This window comes from Notechis scutatus, chromosome 1 (genome assembly GCF_049901735.1).
Source record: "Notechis scutatus isolate UNSWTSFEM ecotype Mainland chromosome 1, rNotScu1.2, whole genome shotgun sequence".
NCBI classification, from domain to species: Eukaryota; Metazoa; Chordata; class Lepidosauria; order Squamata; family Elapidae; genus Notechis; species Notechis scutatus.
In genome coordinates, this window is record NC_142009.1 from 94668650 (window position 1) to 94692583 (window position 23934).

Consider the following 23934-nt stretch of genomic DNA (forward strand, 5'->3'; position numbering starts at 1 on the left):
TTCTCTTCGGAACATTCAGGACAGGGTATATCTGTATTCAGTTTCTGGATTACTGATTTCCTGGAGATGGAGATGTTGGCACTGAACCTCACATCTATTACTGCAAAGACAGATTCCATATAAACTTCAGCAGTAGCAGCAGCCCTAAATTCAATTAATTTAAGTATGAAATGTCCCCCTATGAATGGACTTGGAAGAAGCAACAACAAGCATCCAGAAAGCTGAATTTAAAGATAGAAGAAGAGCAAGAGAATTAAAAGAACCATTAAGGCATTTGAAGAGATCAACTTCCTTCTTTCATCAATTGCCTAGAAGGTAGAAGACAGAGACAAGCATACCACACTCTGTTTATGTATCTACTGGAAGCACAAACCTGCATTCAGAAAATACACTTTGTATAAACATTCATATGATGTGTCTTAACCCCCCTGCCCATGCACACTTTTAGCCCTTTTGAAATTTCAGAAATTATATTCACAAAAGCTATTTTTTCCCCTGTTTTAAAATTAGTATACTCATAACACATGATGAAATAAATGACCTGCTGCAATTTTACAATAAATATTAAAACATTTTAAACCATCTTGTTTTGCATGTAAACAATAGCAAAAATTGTATGTCAGAATCTGTACATAAGATTTAAAACTTGGTGTGTTAAAAAAGTAAGCAGTTCAAAACCAAAGTATCAATAGATAAAAGACAGGAGGATAATACAAAAATGTTCTCTTAGGTGGTAACAGTTTAAAGCCACCTAACAAAACCTTGTTATAAAGTTTACAGCCATAGAAATAATCCACTCTATTATTTATTACAGAATAAACATGGGCTAAGAGAGGTCATGGTCTGGTCAATATGGTAACTGGTGTAAGGGAAAAAAAAGGTAATGAGATGATATAATTCATATGTGAGACAGTGCATGCAATTCCACTCTAAACAGTACCTGTCCTCAACTTAGTTTTTGGTTTGTACTAAATGATCCACTCTAAGCAATGAAAGTTTGCATCTAAGTTTTATACACCGACTTTCCCCATGCCAATAATAAAATGCATAGGATGAGATTAGTCATATGACAAATCATGACTTCTCTCAAATCAATACTACAGCATTACACTGTATTTCCATGTACTGATACACATTGGTAGCATTAGAGTCCTTTATGTACCTACTTACAATACAATAGACTTGGCTTCTTCTGACTGTCAGATTTCCTCACTCCTCACCAAATAGGATGGATCTTAGAAAAGAATCCTTATGTATTATATTATCTACATGTGTTTCCTCTGAAAATAAGAACAGGTCCTGTATTCATTTTTGCTCAAAAAGATGCATTAGGGCTTATTTTTGGGAAAATACAGTTCTAAATCTATCCGTCTGGCTGACAATCTTAACTGGGGCTTATTTTGTGCGTAGGGCTTATATTATGAATATTCTAAAATCATGCTGGGGCTCATTTTCCAGTTGGGTCTTATTTTTGGGGGAACATGGTATTTTTCCCTATCACTTTCAATTATTTGGATACAGGTACGTCTCTTCCTCTAAAAAAGAAGCAATACAAACTGGGTATGTAAGTTATCTTCGTTTAAAATTAATCTGTATAATTTGCAGTTAAAAATTAAGACACTAAAGAAGTTGGATCAGTGACATTTTCCAAGATGTTGTCAACTAAGCTGTCCTTGTTCAAGCAGTTCCTTGTATATTTTCATCCGAATTGATGGTCTGCATAAAAGTTCTCTTATCTGATTCACTTTGGCCAACAGAGGCAACAATTCTCTATGCAAAGCTTCCTTTACTAGAGCTGTTTCAGGGCTCTTCCCTAAAGGAAAAAGAATAACAACACGTTTGTATACAATTAATAGTGATTAAAATGTTATGGAACAAATTACTAAACAATACGCCATTGTGCAGAAAGTATATAATTTTGCTTGAATGCATTTTTTTTTTACTGTGAAGTAAAAAAAATGTTAATCAGAGAAAAATACAACTTATGTGTGAAAATTGTACTTCAAAATGATGCATGATAGGAGGTTCAGTATCCAGTTACATTCTATTGGGTAACAGTAATTGTGATTCACATTAAGATTTCAGTACTGACTGCTCTTCGATACAATAGATTGCCTTCTTCTCCAACAAAACACTTTATTTAGTTCTGCTGAACAAAATTCAAGATACTGTTTCTTTGGCCATTCGTTTTGCATCCAGGCGGCACAGAAAGAAAGCAGTGGAGAAATAACTCTGTAGTCAAGAACACAAGAAAGATGGCACTTTGGGTGGATCACATCTCTCGTCCTTCTTGTCCTGTTCTCTCTCAGGCTTATCTTCTTTCCCAGAGTTCAGTAGTGTTTTTTTAAATAATCATTTTCAGTAGCATTGACATTAGTTCTTGCAAAGCTCTGTGTTCTCAGTTCAGAAAGGATACCTGATAGCAAACCGTAACCATCATGCCAGCGAGGACAACTCTGAAGAGTAGGGAGCAGAGACATGGATGTTGGTGCTACAGCCCTGCCTTTTTGGCCTCCAAAACAGTCATTTTCTACTAATGTCACTCTCACTTTCTTTGCTATTTCCAATGGCCACCTCCTCAGTTTTCACTGGGGTCCCACAATCATTTTGTATGTTTTTGTTTTGAGTTTCTTCTAGATACTGCTGTACCGCCTTGAGGACTGCAGTCTCCACCAGCTTTTTGCTGAGGCTCAGCAATTCTGCATCATCTGGCTCTGCCCCCTTTTTGTCACCTGTACACCACAACAGACAAAAATCAGTAAAACTAAGCAGAGAAAACTGCATGCAAATACACACTTCAGGGGAAAAGCTTCTCAGCACATGGGATACACATTCAGCAGGGTGTTCTTGCTTTCGTTGGTTCCAAAACCCTTGAAAAACCTTCAGAATGAAACATAAGAGGAGTCCCTGGTGCTCCCTGAGCCTGGGTGTTTTATTGCAGACATTTCATTACCCAAACTAGGTAACATCATCAGTGCTAGTAAGGAATGGGGTGGACTCTCAGTTTATAGTCAACCCTGAGTACAAACATTCTCCTTTGTTATAAAAAAAGGACCTGTAATAAGAGCAGTAAGGAAGATGACCTTGCTAGAGATACTGTCCAGGTCTGTTCCTAAAGCAACAAGGGCAAAAACACACCTAGTCTAAAACAAGAAAGTATGCTTAAGCAACTCAGACAGATACTTGCCTAATTTACATGAATATGGTGAGAGTAAAGAACGGACAGATTCGCAAGATTCTGCTACTATAGCCAATGATAATAAAAAATGTTGTAGACTGAGCCTTCTTGTAGAGTTGATTTCTTGGTTTGGTCTACATAATGAGGCTGAACTTAATTCTTTCTCAGTTCTTTGCCTGAATCTTAAGGCAGCCTGTCTTATTTCCCTGCCATGGAATTCCATTCCATGGATTCTGGCTGTTCCATTTACCTCTTTTGCCCAAAGAAAATTCCTAATCCAACAATTACCCAAAGCCTCAGCTTATACATTGAAAATCATCTTATTTCAGGAATTTGAAATATAAAACTTGGTGCAATTTGGGACTAATTTGTGTTATAGTCTGTTTAAATTATGAAATTGTGGCTGAGATGAGAAAGCCTGATGAGGGACTACTGGAAGACTAATTAAGAATAACAAAACATATAATAAATATCTTTAAACAGAAACAGAAGTCACATAGAGCTTATCCTCCAGAAGAATCACTTATTCTTTTTAGTTATGAAATGTTTTTCCAAGTTGATACACTATTGAAATGGCAAGTCAATGTTATCCAAAGATTCCTAGTTTGAAATCCTGTTTATTTCATATTTACTCCATAAGTCATACTTTGCAACACTCTTGGACTAGTTCCATACTTCAATGATCACATAAGGCAGAAATTGGAGCAAGGCAAATATTTTCCTTGGAATCTTTGCAATTCTGCAAATATGAGAAATCTTGCTTCACCACTTACTGCTCTTGGGTTCAAGCTACCCATTACTCTTTACCCATAAGATCCTGAAGCTGAATTCTTCCTTTTCTTCTCCTTTCTCACTTTGTAAGAATGCAAAGCGATCATGGTCTTAGTATTGGAAATAACTTCTGAAAAAGTAATGACTTGCTATTCTGTCACTTTCATAGCACATAGAGCTTTTAAATGCAAATAGCATGCTAGATATAATCAACAACATGCTAGAAAGCCTTTGAAAGATTGCCATGCCTTGTTTGAATATATTCCCATCACTGCTATCACTCAAATTCTTTTGCAAAGTGCAAATGAATCTATTTAAAAACATGGTGCTGGCAATTTATTTTGTGTAGTAGAGGTGAGGGATATTTGTTAAATGGTGGTAGCTCTCAGGGCAGAACATGAGCTGGGTGACATATTCTTATTGGTTAGCTGAAACAGAAGTGCTAAGTCCTGATGAACTCATAGTATTCTTGGTTTTTCAAGGTTAGTACAAATATATAGTAGGTCAATCTGAAACTGCTTTGTGAGGAACTGGGAAATGGAAATGCTGCCATGTGGAGGTGCTTTCTTTTTTAATGAAAATGTAATAAGCCCTAGCTGTTTAATCATATGCTTTCCTACCAAAGGGCAATTTATAAATATACAACTCTGTTGAATGCAGTCAATTTATATTTTGCTATGAAACTAGTATTATTGTAAAAGCAAAGTAAAACTGCTATTTTGCTCCTAAGCAACTCATTAGTAATGGACTGAAAATGTCACTTGCATCTAAAACGAACTCTGAAAAATAGTGAGCAGGGAGAGGAACACTGGTTCTTCTTTTATTTTACTTGTTTGGTTTCTATAGTTGCCCATCTCAATAATGACTCTGAATGGTATACATCTATGCCTCCCTCCTCTGCTCACCTAGCATTAATTTAGTTCAGGAGTTTTAAGAAGTGGATGGCTTAAACCACTGTGCCCCCTTAAAAACCCATATGCACATTCAAGGAGGAAAATAAGGGTCCGTAGTTATGCTCCATTATTATGGCAAGCTTTAGGAATAACTAAAGAATACGGACAGGCCAAACACAGTGAGCTGTGGTTTTCGTATCCCTACTTTAGCCATAGTCTTTGGCTTGAACCTGTTCTGACCAAGGCTTCCTGAGACAGTAACAAACACACACTAGTCCCAAAAACCTTTTGTTTTATTTCAACAGCTGTGAATTATATTCATTCACAGCTCGTAATGAGTCCCAAACAGTTGGTGAATAGTCCAAAAGAAGTCTGCCACAGTCCTTTGGGATAAGGCTGATAAGCAAGCACCTTTATCTCCCTTGAAATGCTGCCAACAACTAAATTGCCAATTAGCTGTACAAGGCCAAACGGAGCACAAAGTCAACACGGAGCTTCAGACTCCAAACCGATCAGAACAAAGTTGCTTCCCTCAAAGGCTCATGTCCCTTTGCTCCTCTTTCATATCTTATGGGAGGGGCCAATCACCTCCAAGCCTTACTCCTGAGTCACCCCTTTTGTCTTAACTGTTCTTGCCTTCTGACAGCTCTGCGCACTGGGAACAGGCTCCCTCTGTTCCTTTGCCTTGCTGATGTCAGATTCTGGAGGCTCCGAAGTCAGCACATAACTCCCTGGCCCCATCTCTGTGTCGATGCAGATTCCTGGTCTGAGCCTTCCCTGGCCTCCAAGACCGGCCCCTGTTCCTCCCCACTGTCTGACTCTGCTGCCAGCTCTGCAGGCCGCCAGCAGGTCACAACAGAACCATAGTTTTCATATTGTACTTTAGGTTATTCAAATTTAGACTCTTTTAAATCCTTCATGAAAATGAGTAAACTGTGAACTATTCACCTGCTTTCAATCATTTAAAAATAGAGAAACAGGGCACATTCTATTCTTCTTGCACTGCATTAGAAAGACCTTTTAATCTATTGAGATGAGAAACAGTGGAAAGCCTTGGGACTTGTAATAATAGCTAGGAAACTTTCACTGACTAATTTTTATTACATTGCTTGTATGCTTGGCCTTGAATGCTGTATAAATCATAAACAGGCCAAATAATTGAAAGACTTCAGTTGAAACAAGTTATTTTTCACTTTGAAGGAACTGTGTTTCTCTTCTGTTTTATTCAGTCCTATTTAGCACTTCCAATGAAGCTTCAATCTTTTATCTATTGTCATCCCCTGGGATACTATGTCACCTTTAATGGTAAAAAAAAAAATTCTTTTCCAGCATTAATGGACATCTTGTACAAAACACATTCTAAGTGGCTTCCTCCCCTCCTGGAATCTCTGTAACAAATGTTCAGAGACTTCAGGAGGGAATCCTGTCCATCTAACTGGGCAGTTTGTTTTCTAAGGTGACCAGATGCCTATGGGAATCCCATAATAATGGCCTAATAAAGAAAGCTACATCACATTTTTCTTTTCCTCTCCCTAGATTCTGAAATTAAACTTAAGTTATTGTTATTCTGTCAGCTCTCACATATATTAAAAGTATATTATCCATAATTTGTTTGATCCTTTCTGTAAAACAATCAGGAACCATTGCAACGTATTTTGTCAAAACATACAGTATATTCACTACCTTTGCATTCTGTATATAATCACACAATATATTTTATTTCCACACTCTTCAACCCAGTGGGATTTAAATTATTCATGGTAACTTGGATTGTACTAACATCAATGGTTCTACTCTGATTAAGTTTTGCGCAGGGGTGGGATTCAAATTTCTTAGCAACCGGTTCTGTGGGTGTGGCTTAATTTGCAGGTGTAGCTTGGTGGTCATGTGACTGGGTAGGTATGGCTTGCTGGCTGGGCGTGTTTGGTGGTCACATGACTGCTGGGCGTGGCTTGGTGGTCATGTGACTGGGTGGGTGTGAGCAACTTAATGTCATTCACATCAAGGGGTGCTCTGCCAGGCCCGTCCTCTCCCAGCCATTCCTTGTCACACCCAGCCTCAACTTATTTATAGTTCTGTAAAAATGTTGTTCACCTTTTTTTGACTTTATTATCTATTATTTATTCATTTATTATGAAATGGTATAGGGTTCCCCCAAGGTCCCTTCTAAGTTTTATTCTGACACCTTTCCCAGGACCTCTACTCAGAGTTTGGCATCCTCCACTTTCCTGCCTGGACTAGGAGGCCTCCAAAGTACCTTTCAACTGTATTAAACACAAGTGTACTTATGCTCTGGAGTCTGGACTATAGACTTTGAATGTATGTAAACCCTGAAAAATATGTGGTAGCTCTAGGCAAAAGAAAGGCAGTAAAATCACTCTAGGTGTAGGGACAGTGTAAAATATTAATATATGATAAATAATGGAACAATTAAAAATAATAGCAGTTTTCTCTCCCCCCTTCCTTCCTATTTCTTTTTTTTTTTTGTTCTTTCTTCCCATTTCTTTTTTCTCTCTCTCCCTTCCTTCTTGTTTTTTTCCTCGTTTCTCTCTCTCTCTCTCACACACACCAGTCTTTCTACCTTCCTAATTCTTTCTTTCCCTTCCTTTCTTTCTCTTTCTCTCCCTTCCTTCCTTTTTTCCTTTCTTTCTTTTCCTTTTTTTCTCCCCCTTCCTTTCTTTCTTGCTCTTTCTTTCTCTTTCTCTCCCTTCCTTCCTTTCTCTCCCTTCCTTTTTTTCTTGCTCTTTCTTTCTTTATTTTCTTTTTCTTTATTTCTTTTTTCTTTCTTTCCTCCCTCCCTCCCTTCCTTCCTTCCTTCCTTCCTTCCTTCCTTCCTTCCTTCCTTCCTTCCTTCCTTCCTTCCTTCCTTTTCTTTCTTCCCCTCTCTCTCTCACACACACACACCTGGTCTGGGTCGAACTGAATGATAAGGCAGGCTCCAGTCAGCAGCGGGCGGCGGGAAAAGGAAGAAAGTGGGGGGGGTGGCATGCACCGGCAGCAGGGCCATGGAGCACTCCCCCCAGCCCTCCCAAAGTACCTCTGCAGACAGTGTGCAGCGGTGGCAGCATGGCTGTGGAGCACCCCCGCCTTCCCAAAGTACCTCTGCGGGCAGTGGTGAGTCCGTGGAGCACCCCCAGCCCTCCCAAAGCACCTCCTCGGGTAGCATGCGGCAGCGGCAGTGGGGTCGTGGAGCACCCCCAAGCCCTCCTAAAGCACCTCCATGGGTGGCAGTGCTTACAAGAGGCAGCCAGGTCCCTGCCCTCCTGGTCAGAGCACCACCACCGCCACTAGCTTCTCCCAGGGGCAAAACGAAAGGAAGCGGGCGATGGCGGCGGATCTGGCTGCCTCCCATAAGCAGTGCTGTCGCTGCAGTGCCTCCACCCGCTTCCTTTCATTTTGCCCCAGGAGAAGCGGGCGGCGGTGACAGAGGCGGCAGAGGCGCTGTAGTGATGGCACTGCTTATGGGAGGCAGCCGGGTCTGCTACCCTACTATTCATAGCACCACTGCTGCCGTTCGCTGCGCTGCAGACACCACATGGTAAGGAGAGCTGGGGGAGCGTCATGTGGCGGCTTAGCCAGCCAGCCAAGCCCAAGGATGGTGGGGGCAGTAGCTAGCTAGGCCCCAGCCAGCACCACTGCCGGGATGGGGCCGCGCTGATCGGGAAGCCAGCCAGTTGAGCCCGGGGATGGTGTGTGGTGGGCAGCTAGCTAGGCCCCAGCTAGCGCCGCTGATGGGATGGAGCCGCACTGGTGGGGAAGCCAGCCAGACTAGCCAGGGAACAGTGGGGGGATGGCAAGGTCTGGGCACAGGCTTACTTGTGAGCAGGCAGATCAGGGCTGCTCAGTTGGGGTTAGGGTTAGCCTAACTCAGCTGGAAGGAACAGTGGAGAGACTCGTGTTGGCTCCGGCCAGGTCAGCGGCTGCTTCTCTCACTTGCTCTTGCTGGGAGAGCCTCTCCCGGCAGAGCAAAAAGCTTGCAAGTCCCCCTCCCTTTGGGAACCAGCTCCTGGGCAGCAGAGAGAAACAGGATCCAACTGGGCTGCTTCTCTGCTTCCCAGGAGCCATTTCCCGATGGGAGGGGGACTTGCAAGCTTTTCACTCTGCCAGGAGAGGCTCTCTCACTCTCCTTGCTGGAGCAAGTGAGAGAAGCAGCTGCTGGCTTGGCTGGAGCCAACAGGAGTCTCTCTATGTGTTCCTTGGTTGAAGGCAAGTGGTGATGGAGGGGGAGAAAGGCAACCAGCAGCGGTGACAAAACACAAGTGGTGGGGGAGAAGGGGCAAAACAAGAGGCAAGTGGTGGAGGGGAAGGCAACCGGGGATTCCACTCACCCAGGGAGATCATCAGATCAGGCAGGGCCACAGCGAAAGGCAGGCAGCAATGGCTGGCCTGGCGGGCAGGCAAAAGCTGGCTGAAGGCATGTCACACATGCGCACGATGTTGTGCATGTGCAATAGGGACTGACTGGGCAGGGAGCGGAGAAGCAGGCAGAGAGGGGTGGGACCAACCAGAGGCCCAATTTCCCGGTTCTCTGAACTACGGAGAATCATAACAACCAGTTCTATCGAACCGGTCCAAACCGGTAGAATCGCACCCCCTGGCTTTGCGTCTTGTCCTTTGGGATAAAAATCCTGTTCTTTTATGGGGCATCTATTCAGATACATAAAGAGTATTAACATTCTCCTAAACTTTGTCAAGGGTTTTTTTAGTCTGTCATTGGATTTAGATCCTAATTGTTCTTTTCTGAATCTATACCAATATGTCTAATCTTCTCAAAGTCTGTTGGTCTGATTTAGGTTATGGGACTACTAGCCTTTCTTCGCTATTTTTCCAATATTTATAAGAAGAGAATTAAAGTAGCTTCCATATAATAACACTTCATTCTGCAACTGGAGAAAGAAAAGAAGGTAGATAAGCTTGCAAGATTAATAAAGTTTATTATCTGCTCTTCTCTTGATTAAAGTCAAGAAACAAAGAGAAACTAGCAGATTTCATAGCACCAGGTTGATAAATGAAAACCTAACCAAAATGTGGCCTGGACCTTGATCTATTTCCCCAGACTAGAATGAAATTGAAGCATCATTCAAAAACCTTCACAAGCAACTGTATTGCCCATATTGGAAACTGAACTAGAAGATAAAATTGAGTCTGAAATTATAATGTTCATAGTTAAACAAGTGACCCTATTATATAATCATTTGGTTTGATTATAAAAAAGAAATGTTTGAGGAGATTTTTATGTTATTTGCATGTGCTTGCTAATATGAATTCTATATTCTTTAGCATACAGTGAAGAAAGCTAAGCAATCTGCGGGAAAGGTGGAAGGAACAGTATGTATATCACTTTTGTGTACTGCGGAGTGGATCTTCTGTGCTGAATTTTGTTGTACACACTTAATAAAGTTGTTGTAAAATCTTCCTCATTTCAAACATTTGGCATTAAGGAATGACTATCAATTACTGTGTTTAAAAATTAATATCCCATTCTAGATAGGCTATAAATGTTCCTGTTCCTGTGCAAGAGTCAGAACAAGTAGAATAGCTTCTAAAATATCTCATTTAAAAGAGGAATCAAGATAAAAATGTGTTGTGCAAATGCTACACAGTGGTTGCATATTTAATTTAAATAGCATATATTTTTCATGCTACTAATACCTTAAATGGCATGTAGAGTCCATGGGCATTGGGTCCCTGATTATCAGAGCCCAGATGAAATGGGTGGGACATGTCATCAGAATAGATGACCAATGTACACTTTGCCAGTTGCTCTATGGTGAACTAGAGTCTGGGAAGAGACCTCAAAGTTGACCATGCAACAGCTACAAAGATGTTGTGAAAGAAACCCTACATCATTGTGATATCCAATCAAGGGAACTAGAAGCTACAAATGCCGATGGAACTTGTTGGCCAGCTTTCAAGTCAGGCATTACCAAAAACTGACAGAAAACCATGAGCAGCATCATAAAATAATGTCCAATTACCACAACAATGGCATTGTAGTGCTCCCATTGGGCTGAATTCTGGTCTTCCAGATTGGGACTCTAGAACCACCTCCGTATCCACAAATGGTACAGCAGTATGTCTTCTTCAAACCTGAAGGCCTATCATAGCTATAAATGTAGTTTTCATGCTACTGTACTTTATCTTTAAGTAGCATTTAACATTATATGGTTCTGTTGTCATTTTCCCTTCATTCTCCTTTAACTTGTGCTATACAAATTCCAGGGTTTTTTGTTTTTTGAAGCACATGTAACAAGGTTAGAATACTTATTTCTTTTGTGATATAAGCATACTAGAATCATAATAAGTTCATTCAATTCCTCCCTCCCACCAGGATAGCAGCTGATTTAAAGAAGTCAGGAACACCCAATTCCAAATTGGGCTATGCTGTACCTGCTCCTGAAAAACAACTTCTACTAGAAGTGGCAAATTGCAAAGTTGTTATAAGGTGGTGTTCATATTCAAATCAGCCAGGTTTGTAAATATGCAGATCTCTTCTTTCACACACATCCCTTCTCACACACATGCATATACATGTATCTGGTGATAGGCCTGAATTGAGGATAAACATAATGGAGAATCAGCTTTTGTAAAAAGACAATTCTATATAAAGATAGCCTCATGTCAAATTCAACCTGCTGACAGCATCGTTCAATTTTCTTGGCAAAATTACAGAAGTTCTTTACGGTTATTTTCTTCTAGGATGTCCTTTAATTTCTCAAACTAGCTTTCAGCCCTGGAATTCCCATATAAGTACAAGCCAGAGCCAATTCTGTTTTATCATCCAGGATACATCTGATAGCGATGGATCCACAGGCATTCCTTTGTCTCTTTATACTGTATTTCTATTCATATTTCATCATCCTATTAGCCTGTTAACACTGGGGATATTTGTTCTTGCAAAGTGATCTTAAACTAGACACAATGGAAATATATTTGGTTGCCTAACCTCTTGGCTTCTGAAGCCATTTGACATTTTGACTAAATAGCTCATCTATGCCATCAATAGTTTTTCACTTGCAAATTCTTTATTTTGCTTCTTCCATAGACCTCTTTCAAAAGGTTTATGTTATTAATTGCAGTTTTCAGTCTTGTGTTTTTGACTGAGATATATCCACACTGATGCCCCAATACTGTAGTGAACTAGTCTACAAACCAATGTTATTGGAATGTGTCATTTCAAACTCTGGATTAAAGCTTATGCAACTAATATGCTTTCACTTTTTGATTATTTTCTTATATGTAAGATTTATTCTTTTGCATGGGGGAGGGAGGGCAATCATTTGACCTGCAAACTTAACCAAAACATCTTACATACAGACCAAAGATAGACGATGAAAGTTATTGTCTCATTTTTACTTCATAATTCAACTTCCTTTGCATTTGTGTGCACAAAGTTAATGGCCCCAATTAAGAAAAATCTTACTAACATTTCAGTCTCTGGCTTAATTACATTTAACATTAAAAGTTTCAGTACGTGAAGTTAAATTTTTTAAATAATATATTCGTTATTGTTTATTCTGCATAAAAAAGACTACCAAGGAAGAAGTGCTTGAAAAGGATCTCAATGTCCTTGATTGCTTTATAATTGCAATGAATGTTAAAAGTGGGAATTATTTATTGTTAAAAAAAAACCCAGTATAACCAAACTCATTGCCCTATTGGATAAAAATTAAAAAATGATGTATATTGGAAACAGATCTGCAAGCATGTTTTGAAGAATAAATATGTATTATAATCATGTCATATAATCTACATGATAGCTTCCCTTTTATATGTGGCAAATCAAACTTTTTAACAAACTTCATTCATATTATATTACGATGTCACAAACTTGTACTCATACTAATTCAGTTAAGCTCAGAATTAATGGAAGCCTCTAATATTTATCCTAAAATACTGTACTTCTGTGCTTAAAAAAAGCCACCCAGATATTTGGAGAAAGAATATACTAAAAAAAGTATTGCAGTCAAAAAGGGATTAACAAAGTGGAGGTACTTTGAAGCTTGACAATAATTATCAATTTGAAAAAGAACATTTTTCATAAAATAAAGAAGACTAATATTTTAAAATGTACCATAGTGAAGTGGACCAGATATCTGCATTTACCTAGTTATCATCTATGTTTCTATATATCTTTCTATAGCCCTCACTTCATCTGAATTCGGCTTCATTAGCTTTTTATTTAATTTGTTCCATGACTTTCTAGCAAAATACCATAATAACAAAATTTCTTTGGGACCCATTGTTTTATCCTACCTCTCTTACTTGATTCCAAGATTCTGCCAGTTATTTCAGCAACATATCTGCTCACTTCCTCTTACATTAAACCTGGCTCTTATCCTGCGCTTCTCATTAAATTTCTCAGAACTACATTGGATCTCCATCCAAGATTCTTAAGATTCTATTTTTGTATTCTATTGTATTTTACTTCATTTATAGTAACCGGAAGGAGATGTTGGATTAATTAAATGTTACTTAGAATCCGGAATTAAGCAGTAAAGTGACTAAATCATGGGTCTGCCACAGCTAAGGTACCTTAGTAATATTACTGGTTAACTAATATACTATTCTTATAACTGTTTATTTGGAAATTCCACTGAGTGGACAAGGTTATGTGTATAAACTGCAGAGTTTATCATTAAAGCCAACTATAGCAAAAACAGAAATGAAATGTAAAATAAAACAAAAATGCAACGTTAAGAACAGTTCCCCTAAATATTCCCAATTAAAAATAAATGAAATTTAAGATATGGGAGGTATCTCAGTTAGTTTTCTGACAGAAAGACTGACAGCACATAATGTTTGAATGTTGCTATACAAACTATTCTGAAACACAATTAAAAATGAACATTCCATTGAAATGATTATTATTAAATAAGTTAATAAAATTTATATGTTGCAGTGCCTTTTAAGTAATCTGAATAAAACTAAAAACATGCCTGGCAGCTGTTCAGAAAAGAAGACTCTCTTTGAAGAGTGCCATGCAATAAAACAAAAATACTAGAAAATCCTTTCCCTATTTTTAAGTACAACAGCAACAAATCATCAGTCTTTTTGGTCCTCCATGTCTATTGCATTTTGCTAGTAAGCACAGTCTTCAACTGAAATTAGATTTAGCGTGGCAATACTGCCCTATCGGATAGGGTACATCTGGTAAGTTAAACAAATACACACCCCAATGTTAAGTCATATTTCATTATATGCACTAACAGAATAACCATCCATACTTCAGAGTTACAGACATAAAATCTGTTTCCTAGCCTAAGAAAACATACAGATACATATTCAATTTCTACTTACCTGCATTCCTTTAAACCATAATATATAATTTAAAGTGTAGGTGAAAATAACCCATGCTCCAAATGCATATAGCTGGATTTTTTTTGTTCTTAGCAGTAAACTACATTCTGAAATAACTGCACCCAGTACTGGCATTGCACAAAACAACCAGACTTACTGATTTTTTTCTCCTCTCTCCCAAAAGGATAACAGCACAACTGGCCCATGATATTTACTGTTTGATTTTCTTCCTCGTCCTCTCAGTGTGTACCACCCCAAACTGTAAACTGCATGTTGCTCTCGACTCGGAAGGCAAACTGTTCATTCTACTCAGAGGAACACAGAAAGGCATACACACACACACACACACACACACACACTGAGGGGAGGGAAAGAGAAAGCAGCCAGCTCTCTGCTGTAAAGAATGAGAAAGGCTCCACCTCTTTGTCCTCGGCACTGATAGGTGTAGAGAAGGAAAAGTATTCCTACCATCTGGAGGGGTTTACAGTGACACTATTTTACGCATACACACATGGATGCTTCACACATTTCACAATTTCTTTGCACAGGAATTTAGAATGTCAAAATATAGTACCTTGTCACCATCAAGAACTAGTTATATGAATAGCTAGTTTTAAATCTTACAGTTGGGACAATGTTAGAGGCAGAGTTTCCTACTCAGATTTTTTTCCTCTTGTCTTTCTATGCCTCAAAAGCTGTAATACTTGCAGAAATGTAAGAGATACAATGTTTTCCATCACTTTATCTCAATTTTAAAAACAACCCATGTAATTTTATAATCCTACCTCACTTAAAACTTATAAAGATGCAGGAATGCAACCAGAGATGGGCAAAATCTTTATTTAAAGTCTATATGTTTTTCCCAATTGTTAATGTCGGGGACACATTGGTGCCTCAGTACTCGTTCCCAACTGGTTCAGGGAGGTGGAATGAGTATTAAAAAGGATGAATACCAAACAAACCATATGACTAATCACATGTTCCTTTGTTTTGGCCAGGAAGGACCTCCTATCTGTCCCTTTTCCTATGTCAATGACCTTCCCAGCATGGTCAACTTCCTGTCAGCCCCTGTGGCTACCCCTCACTTCTTTTTGCAGAGCATCAAAACAAACAATGAGTACTGGGACAACATTTTCACGTCCAAATTAAGTATTAAGTGCATTAAGTACCAAATTCAACAAGTTTTGAAGTGGTCGAGTACCGAGGTACCACTGTATTAAATCTTCTTCTAGACTTCAACTACTACAATATGCTTGATAATGCTTGGTTCTGCTTATGTGATTAACATTACAAGAGAGAAAATGCCCAACAGGAGATGGGACATGTCCTGAAGTCGTGCTCTATAGACAGAAGCAGCTACCAACACTGAAGTAATGAGGGCAAAAGTTGAAAATCCACTATTGTTTGACCTTGTCCTGGCAGAACAACATCTTATATATCAGCCATTCTGAAAATTATTTTGATAATTTTATTTGAGAAAGGGGATAGCTGGCCTCAACATATGGGAATCTAGTCTGTACTAGAACCATAGCTTAGCTTAGCTTTCACCACATGCAGTGCTCACGGAGATTAATTTAACTTTGCAGCCCCAAATTCCAACAAAAGCAATAATTTCTCACCACTATCAGAAAAGTAATTAATATTTCACTCTAGCTTTCCCCTTATGAATTACCATAAACAATTGTAAGGTAATTGCTAAACTCTTAGTCTAACAGGGATAATGTGATACAGCTGATACTTGGTTCTCTTAATCTTTAATAGTAAAAGAAATTTGAAAAATTTGATTTTATCTGATTACATGATAAAAAGTTATGTAATAAGCCTCTATCCTATTCTTTCTGTATCTTTACCAACTACTATCCACTTGCTAGAAGAATTTCTTCTTTGCAGTATTATCCACAAACAAAAACAGAGGAGCATTATTTTTAAATATTGAATCACAACTGTTCTTTAAAACAATGTGAAAAAAACACTCTGTCCTGAGGACACTGAGAATTGTTCCAAGATAATTTGGTACCTTATCAGGGACAGAAGTCAGAATGTTCTTTCATGGAAATACTAGTGTGATACTTTTCAGGCAAATATTATATGGTTCTTATAAATTATTCTGATATGGCAGGATGGACTGTAAAACTCTATCATGCATATGAACAGCTTCGTCTACATTTTGTAATAAAGCCTGCTTAAGCAAAACTGTCATCCTGTCAAATCACATGTAAAAAAAAAAAAAAGCACATGACCCATATTCTAAAGAAGAAATGAATTAAACATGACTACTTAACACACATCTACAGGGCATAAGTAAAAGCCTGTAATTAAAGCAAAAGAAAAGATGTCTGGTGGGAACTTCTTTCATTTTACTCTTTTCAGGAGACTAATGCCCTATTTATTTAAAAAGGAAACTAACTGGGAAAAATGCTAGAAATGTACTATTTGTTTCATTTTACAACTGTGAAGTGACAACAGATAGTTTATTTCTAAGAGTATTTAATGAAATATGTCCAAATAATTTCAGAATGAAGAAAAATGTGGGTTTAAAATTCTCATACTGAATTTAATAAAATTTCACTATGAAATCTGTCACTGATGCCAAATGAATATACAGGTTTTGATAAATAAATCTATTCACTATAATTTCACTGTTTTTATACAACATTTTATTCTATAGTTACTCTTCATACCCTTCTATATTTATTTACAATTTTTAAAAATCTGCATAAAAATTTATAACCATACTTTTTTCCTCAAATGCACATATCCTGAATAAAATGATGCTTTGTCCATTATCTTTTAAAATATACAGTTTTGTGTACTTTAGTATGCAGATTTATACAGGTAGTCCTCGACTTACAACAGTTCACTTAGTGATCGTTCAAAGTTACAATGGCAATGAAAAAAGTGACTTATGACCATTTTTCACAGTTATGACCTCTGAAGCATCCCCATGATTATGTAATTGAAATTCAGATGCTTGGCAACTGGTTCACACTTATGACCGTTCCTGTGTCCTAAAGTCATGTGATCACCTTTTGCAACTTTCTGACAAGTAAAGTCAATAGGGAAGCCTGATTCACTTAACAACCAGGTTATTAGCTTATCAACTGCAGTGATTCACTTAACAACTTTGGCAAGAAAGGTCGTAAAATTCAGTTTAAAAATGTCTCACTTAACAACAGAAATTTTGGGCTCAATTGTGGTCATAAGTCAAGGACTATCTGTCCTCTGTTTCGATTGAAAAACAGCATCACAGAACTCAGAAAGATACAAAAATAGATAACTGCATTTCTGCATACAAATTTATTCAAGAAATACTATTTAGAAATGTATGCTTGAAAAGTTGAGCCGAACAAATTTATCTCCCAGCCCTATTAACACATCACATTGGTTTCCTGAAGCCACTGAATAAGTTTAAGCAAGACATTATCTCTCCAATGCAGTCCCCAATCTGCATCATGATGACAAGCTGTGGCTCCCACAATGCTCTACAGACCCTTCTGAATAGAATCCTTGAAATCATTTTGATTTTGGTAGTATTTTCTTTTTGTCTTGAGTGTTTATATTTGTTCTTGTTCTAGGTATCTGTCAATAAAATAAAGTAAAATTTTATCATGGCCATGGCTATCTTTTCTGTTATAATCGTCCTTCCTTTTGAATTGCAGGTCTGGCAAAAGGAAAGCCAAGTGAAAAAAACAAAAAATCTCACTTCTATAAATAAATTGTTGAGTGCTACCTCAAACTCAAAGAACAAACAAACAAACAAAAAGAAGAAATATTAGAGCCAAGGATGTGAGGGAACCAAGCTTCTTTTTTGTTGTTGTTGTTGTTATTCAGATTCACACGGAATTTGTGGTTATACTATTCTGGACCTGAACTAGCTGCTACTACAACTAACTACTACAAGCTACTTCTGCTGCAGCCAGTTGCCTGCAATTTGGCAGTTCAAATTGCACCAGGCTCACGGTTGACTCAGCCTTTCATCCTTCCAAGGTGGGTAAAATGAGGTCCCAGATTGCTGGGGGCAATATGCTGAACTCTGTAAACCGCTGAGAGGGCTATAAAGCACTTATAAAGTGGTATATAAGTCTAAGTGCTATTGCTATGAGCATTAAATACAGGGTTAACAGCATCAAAATAGCAGGCAAAACTGACAACTTGCCTCTACTAATATGGGAGGGGGGAGCAATTAGATTACTCCAATAGCTTCTACCATTTTGAACCAGCTAACATTGCCAATGGATATCCCAAATGGTACTATGTTCCAAAGCAAATAATTCAATTCCTTAAACTATAAAGCAGATTTATTTATTTGTACCCCACCTTTATTATTATTATTATTTCTGGACTTAATTCAAGAACATATCCAATACACCATCCTTCTCCTATTTTCCCAACAACTCTGTGAGGTGAGCTAAGAATTACTTGCCCAAGGTCATGGCTAAAGCTAAGTTAGAACTCGCAGTCTCTTGCTTTCTAGCCTGGTTAACTACTAGACAAAATTGGTTCTCAGACCTTAAAACAATACTTTAATGTTTATTTAAAAATTAGGCCAAAGAAACCTGTCTTAATTGAAAAGTCCTTCTGCCCTTTCTCCAGAGTCTATTGATAGAAGTGAGTTAAACCTCCTCACTGTGGTTTCTCAACAATGTGTAAACTATCTTTCTCGAAGAGTTTTAACTGTATCTAATAATATATTTTGAAGATGAACCCTATAAATCAAAAGCAGAAAGGGCCCCCAAATCTTTTCATTTTTCACTGCAGGGTGGCACTTTCTAATATCAACCTTTATACCAAAAATCAAAACAATTTAGCTCAGCAAAATATGACCAATATATCTATTTATAACCCTTTATGTGTACCTCAACAATAATTCAGCAATCCTAAAATATTTTCAGAATTGGGCCAGAGTGCTTGATCAAATCAAAACAGATATTTTTAGAGTATTAGCTCATAGCCTGAATGACAGGCTAATGCTGTTAAAAGAAAATATTTTATGGAGACTTTTATGCTAAAGCAGGCAAACTTCAAAGAAAGTTTTATCTTAATGCTTTGAGATACGATCATTCCATGATGACATATCATCATTAATCTTTTGTAAGTTTTAACCAAATAGCCTAATATGTTTTAACAGGTTAGCCTTGTTGCCATTTATTAATTCTGAGAATTAAGCTTTTAATTCATCCATCATTCAGTTCTTCCCATTTTCAAACAACAGTATTGAATATACAAACCTTTGATTTACAAGACACTATTCTTTTAAATAAAAGGTATAGTATTTGAGTAAGAAATCTGTTCGCTGTAAATGGAGTTTTAAACTAAATATTTATATTAAAAATCAAAGGGGAAAAAGTCTCAGCCAAATGAAAATTAAATCAAATTATTTGCTGACCCTGAAGTATACTGCTAAAATCATGTTTTTTCAAGTTGTATTAATACATCAATATAAAATTGATACATAATACTGAATAATAAATTATTTTACTATTTAATGGCATCTTAGGATTTTAATCATTATAAAGCTAATAAATTATCTCAAAGCACAGCTAAAATGAATTAATTCATTATTGCCTACGGTCCTTTCTATCAATAAATTCATGAAGTATTTTTAAAGATTATAGCATCATATTACTTGTTAAGTATGCTTGCTCTGCATATAGATAAAAGTGGAATTTTTAACATCTAATTTCTTAACATAAATATTTTTAATTTTAATTTCAGATAATTATGAGACCATTGCATAAAACATTTGGTTTTGTATTTTTCTGCATTTTTTCAAACCCTTACTGCAACCTTTGATCTAAAATTTATTAGCAGCTACTAGTTACACAATCACAGTATACATACTAAATCTAAAGAGATCCCAATATTCAGTACTGCAATTTAAACATTCTGATAAAAAGAAGACCCTTATACTGCAGAACAATTTCCACTTTTGGTTGTTCTCAACCTCAGTTTTTTTCAGCCATTTTTAAAGTGTTGATTACTTGAGGGACCACTTGTCTCCCATAACATCTGCCCAGTCAATTCAATTCTGGATTCTTTCATATATTTTAGTTTGCACAGATGGCTTATCGTAGGTGGCACATTTCTCCTGATATTTTGGTTAAAAATCTGAGGTTGAATTATATGTGGATGGGCTCATACGTGAGTATACTGTATACATGATATATGGTTACTTTAGAGAAGTACTGTCATATGTTTTCACAGATAAGCCCATCCATGAATAAACTGAACTCAATTTGGGGGGTATATTATGGCACCTAAAACTCTGAGATTTTCTGCAAGTTTACGAAGTACACAGCACTTGTTTGCTCGTCAAACTGGAGGCTAGAGATTTCCTCTGCAAAAAGATTTTGAACTTTGTACCTAATTAGTTTCTATTTTTCTTTCACTGTCCCTGCTCCTCTTTTGACATTCTCATTTATCAAGTACAAGGCTGAAGTTATAAAGAACTGGCTCTATTTCTGTACAAATTTTAGCTGTGAAGTTTAAAGGAAGAAGAGCAAATGAAAAGCCAATTCAATGCTGCTTTTCTGTGATATAAAAACATCTGCACTTGCAAGCTGGGTAAACCACCTACTGACAGTCAAAGAGTCAGCTAGGCTCCTCTATGAGAGGGCCAAAAAAAAAAATCTTTGGAAACAAAAATTTAATGCTCTGGAAAAAAAATGCTGGCCTGTTTTTTAAAAAACATGGATTTAAGGTTTTTTTTTAAAGCAATAGTCCTATGTACACAGAAACTGGAAAAGAAAGACAAGTTCTGCCGTATGTATATTGCTAGCTGATACGACTGGCTGTACAAATAATCCTCGAGTTACAAATATAATACAGCCTACCAATGACATTTGTAACCGAGGATTCGTTTCCCTGCTTTCCCCAAAGCATTCGCCAATCAACATGGAGCCCAATGAGACAAAGGAAACAAGCTCCATGTTGACTGGCTGCCATGCCGCGATCCCTGAAGCTGCTCATTCGAACTAGTCTGTCAGTAGCAAGCAGGAGGCTGCTTGCCAGCAGCCAGACTGGGCCCAAATGAAGCCTGCAGACCCTCATGGCAGGGAAAGCCGGGCTTTCAGATGGGGTGAAGCTGTTTTCCTTACATCTCATGTTCTTACAGTTCACTGGCTTCTGAAGAAAAGACTTCAGCTTCTCTGCCTTGTGGGTGATCTTCTTCTGAAGCTCTTGAGAAAGTAAGTATAGTAAAGCTTGGGAAATAGAGTGGGGAGGAGACAGTGGAATACAGGATGCTAATGGCGAACTGGTGGGGTAGGATGGTGGGGTGAATAGGCAGGGAGCATGTTGTAGCATCTCTGTGGTCGGTTGTAAGGGCGAATGACCACTATGGTGCTGCAACATTCAGAACTTCGGGACCAGGTTGTAAATACTTTTTTTGGGAGGGTAGTAATTTTGAATGGTTGCAAACTAAACTGTCGTAATTCGAGGGATACCTATATTACAAATTTTCTGCTGCTTCTGCCAAAAAGTTTTGCATGGATTTGCTTTTTACTATTTCTTTTGTTTCTCAGGACTCTTGTAAGAATGTTACAGCTATTGCCTTGACCAAACAATTCTCCTGGCCATTCAACTGTAGTTTCCATAGCTGTTTATAATGCACTAAGGTTACTTCTTATTATTTTCAATGCAGAGTAGCCAGGCACAATTTAGCCCAGGGTGTCAAACTTGCGTCGTCATGGCGTCGTCACGTGATGCATCGGGACTTTTTCCCCCTTTGCTAAACTGGGCAGGGGCTGGGGCCAGCACGTAACGCATCCAGGCTGCGGGCTTGACACCCCTGATTTAGCCCATTCTGTTCCAGCTTTGGAGGTGATCCATATCAGGGTGATGACAGTTCTTACAGGCAGACCATTCACAATTACATGTTTCCAGAAATCTCCTGTAGTACGTTTGCTTTCCATAGCTCTTCCCTGGATTCTCAGTCATGAAATCAACTGGATCCCTTGGTCACTCATTGCCAGTGCAGCCACTTCCATACAGTGCTCTTTGGAGAGAGTCTTTGCATAAAATAAATAATTCCCATCTATTTTACTTGACATCCCTTTTAGGAGCCTGTCATTTATTAATTGACCAACTTGACAGGTAGCTAAATCTTTTATTGTAAGCCTTCACACAAACTTTCCCTACTCTTTACTGGGGACAGTGTTTTCCTACCAGCAAGATTCACTTTCTGGAAGGGGGAAACAAAGCAAAGGGAATTTATCAAGCCTTTCTTTATGTGGCCTGCAGTAAATAAATAACAGCACCATGCTGACCTTGTTACTGTAGCAGAATAGGATTCTACAGAATAGAAGAGGCAATTCTTTTGCTGGCTCTAGGACAGCTGCATAATACTTCAAATCAACTGAGAGAAACAGCCCTATTTCTGTTTAGTTTCCATCAACTTGGTTACAACAGAACAAGATAAGCAGATTCCAAATATATCTTTTAGCCTTTCCTCCCCAAAGCATGACAGAGAAAGCAATTTTAATGTGTAATTATAGATCTAATTTGTGAAGTAGGCAGTTTTTCAAAATGAAAACACTACCTTGATAACTGGGTATTGGAAATGTCAGTCAAAGAATGATTAACATATGGCCGCACATTTCCATTTAAATTCTAAAGGAAAGTAAGGTGAAGAAACAGAGATTTGGTGGACAGGTATAAAAAGTCTATAGCCTCAACCCAAGGAAAATCTACGATCACTGTATACAGATAAAAGACATATTCTTAAGAACTGTATATTCTAGAGCAAGATTTGAATTATTGGATTCTATGGCTAAATATTGGTGCTTCTATCACTTGCCATATCACGAGAAGAGCTTCAGTTGTTGAAAATACTGTTCATGCTTTTTTTTACTGTCAACTGTATGTACATCTTAGATTTACATATTTAACATTGCTCCTTGAAAAGATGGCCCACTGGGATCTGAATTGCAGATTGTCCTGTTTCCTCCTGAGCTTTAAGCTACACATTGTGAGCAGAATTGCTAAGTTTATACTTAAGGCAGCTAAGAACCCATTACACTGAATAGATCAGGGTATCCTGTAAAGCAAAGAATGCTGATTCTTCGTATTTACCACATATGTATTTTATTATTGTATTTCCTTTGATATATTTTACCCCAAAATTAAATCTTGTATTTTATTTTATGATATGGTCATAAGACTAATCAATCAATAAACTACCACTGTATACAAATATTTATTGATATATAGATACTTTGTAGTGTTCTACAAATTAGGAGTCATCTTGCTGTGAAAGAGACATAAAGGTAAATTATAAACTTAAAGGTAATGCTTTTACAGTTCTTTTTATAGAAGAATTGTTTTACTCCAAAGCATGTTACCTTTTATACATGCATACCTATATACAAATGCACTTATGGATATATACGAATGTACACATTACAAAATTTAAAAAAAATTCCAAATCAGGAAAGTATTTGGTGGTGACAGAAAAAACAATAGATGCTATAATAATCTCCCCAGATTACTGAAATTATGCTGCAGTGCTGAAACACAAAAAAAACGAGGGCATCTACTCAGTGGTGGGATTCAAATTGTTTTACCACTGGTTCGGTGGGAGTGGCTTGGTGGGCGTGCTTTGCGCGCACGCAGAGGCTTTCCTACTGACCTTCTCTTGCACTCCTGCACTCTCCCTGTGTCTTCAACAGTTGATGCGTGGCAATCCATTGTGCCACACGATGCAGCTGAGGTTGAAAAGCAGCAAATAAAGGTCAATATGGAGCCCGGGCAGGCGGGGCCCAGCAGCTGATCATCAGAGCGATTGAACCGGGC

At 37.9% G+C, this 23934-nt stretch overlaps 1 protein-coding gene across 3 annotated transcripts in view; it reads right to left on the reverse strand.

The window, feature by feature from the left end:
• Positions 1-330: 330 nt before the first annotated feature.
• AKAP7 (A-kinase anchoring protein 7) overlaps positions 331-23934 on the reverse strand; it is a 68454-nt gene continuing 44850 nt past the window's right edge. Inside the window, exons 1-2 of one of the 3 annotated variants that reach the window (XM_087971919.1) lie at positions 14300-14485; positions 331-2732 (exon numbers count right to left, since the gene is read on the reverse strand). In XM_087971919.1, the coding sequence (XP_087828045.1) occupies positions 2524-2732; positions 14300-14348 (258 nt within the window). In that variant the 5' untranslated portion in view covers positions 14349-14485 and the 3' untranslated portion in view covers positions 331-2523. Of the gene's footprint in view, positions 2733-14299; positions 14486-23934 lie in introns of those variants that run through there. The other 2 variants (XM_026666105.2, XM_026666104.2) reach the window with 2 other exon arrangements.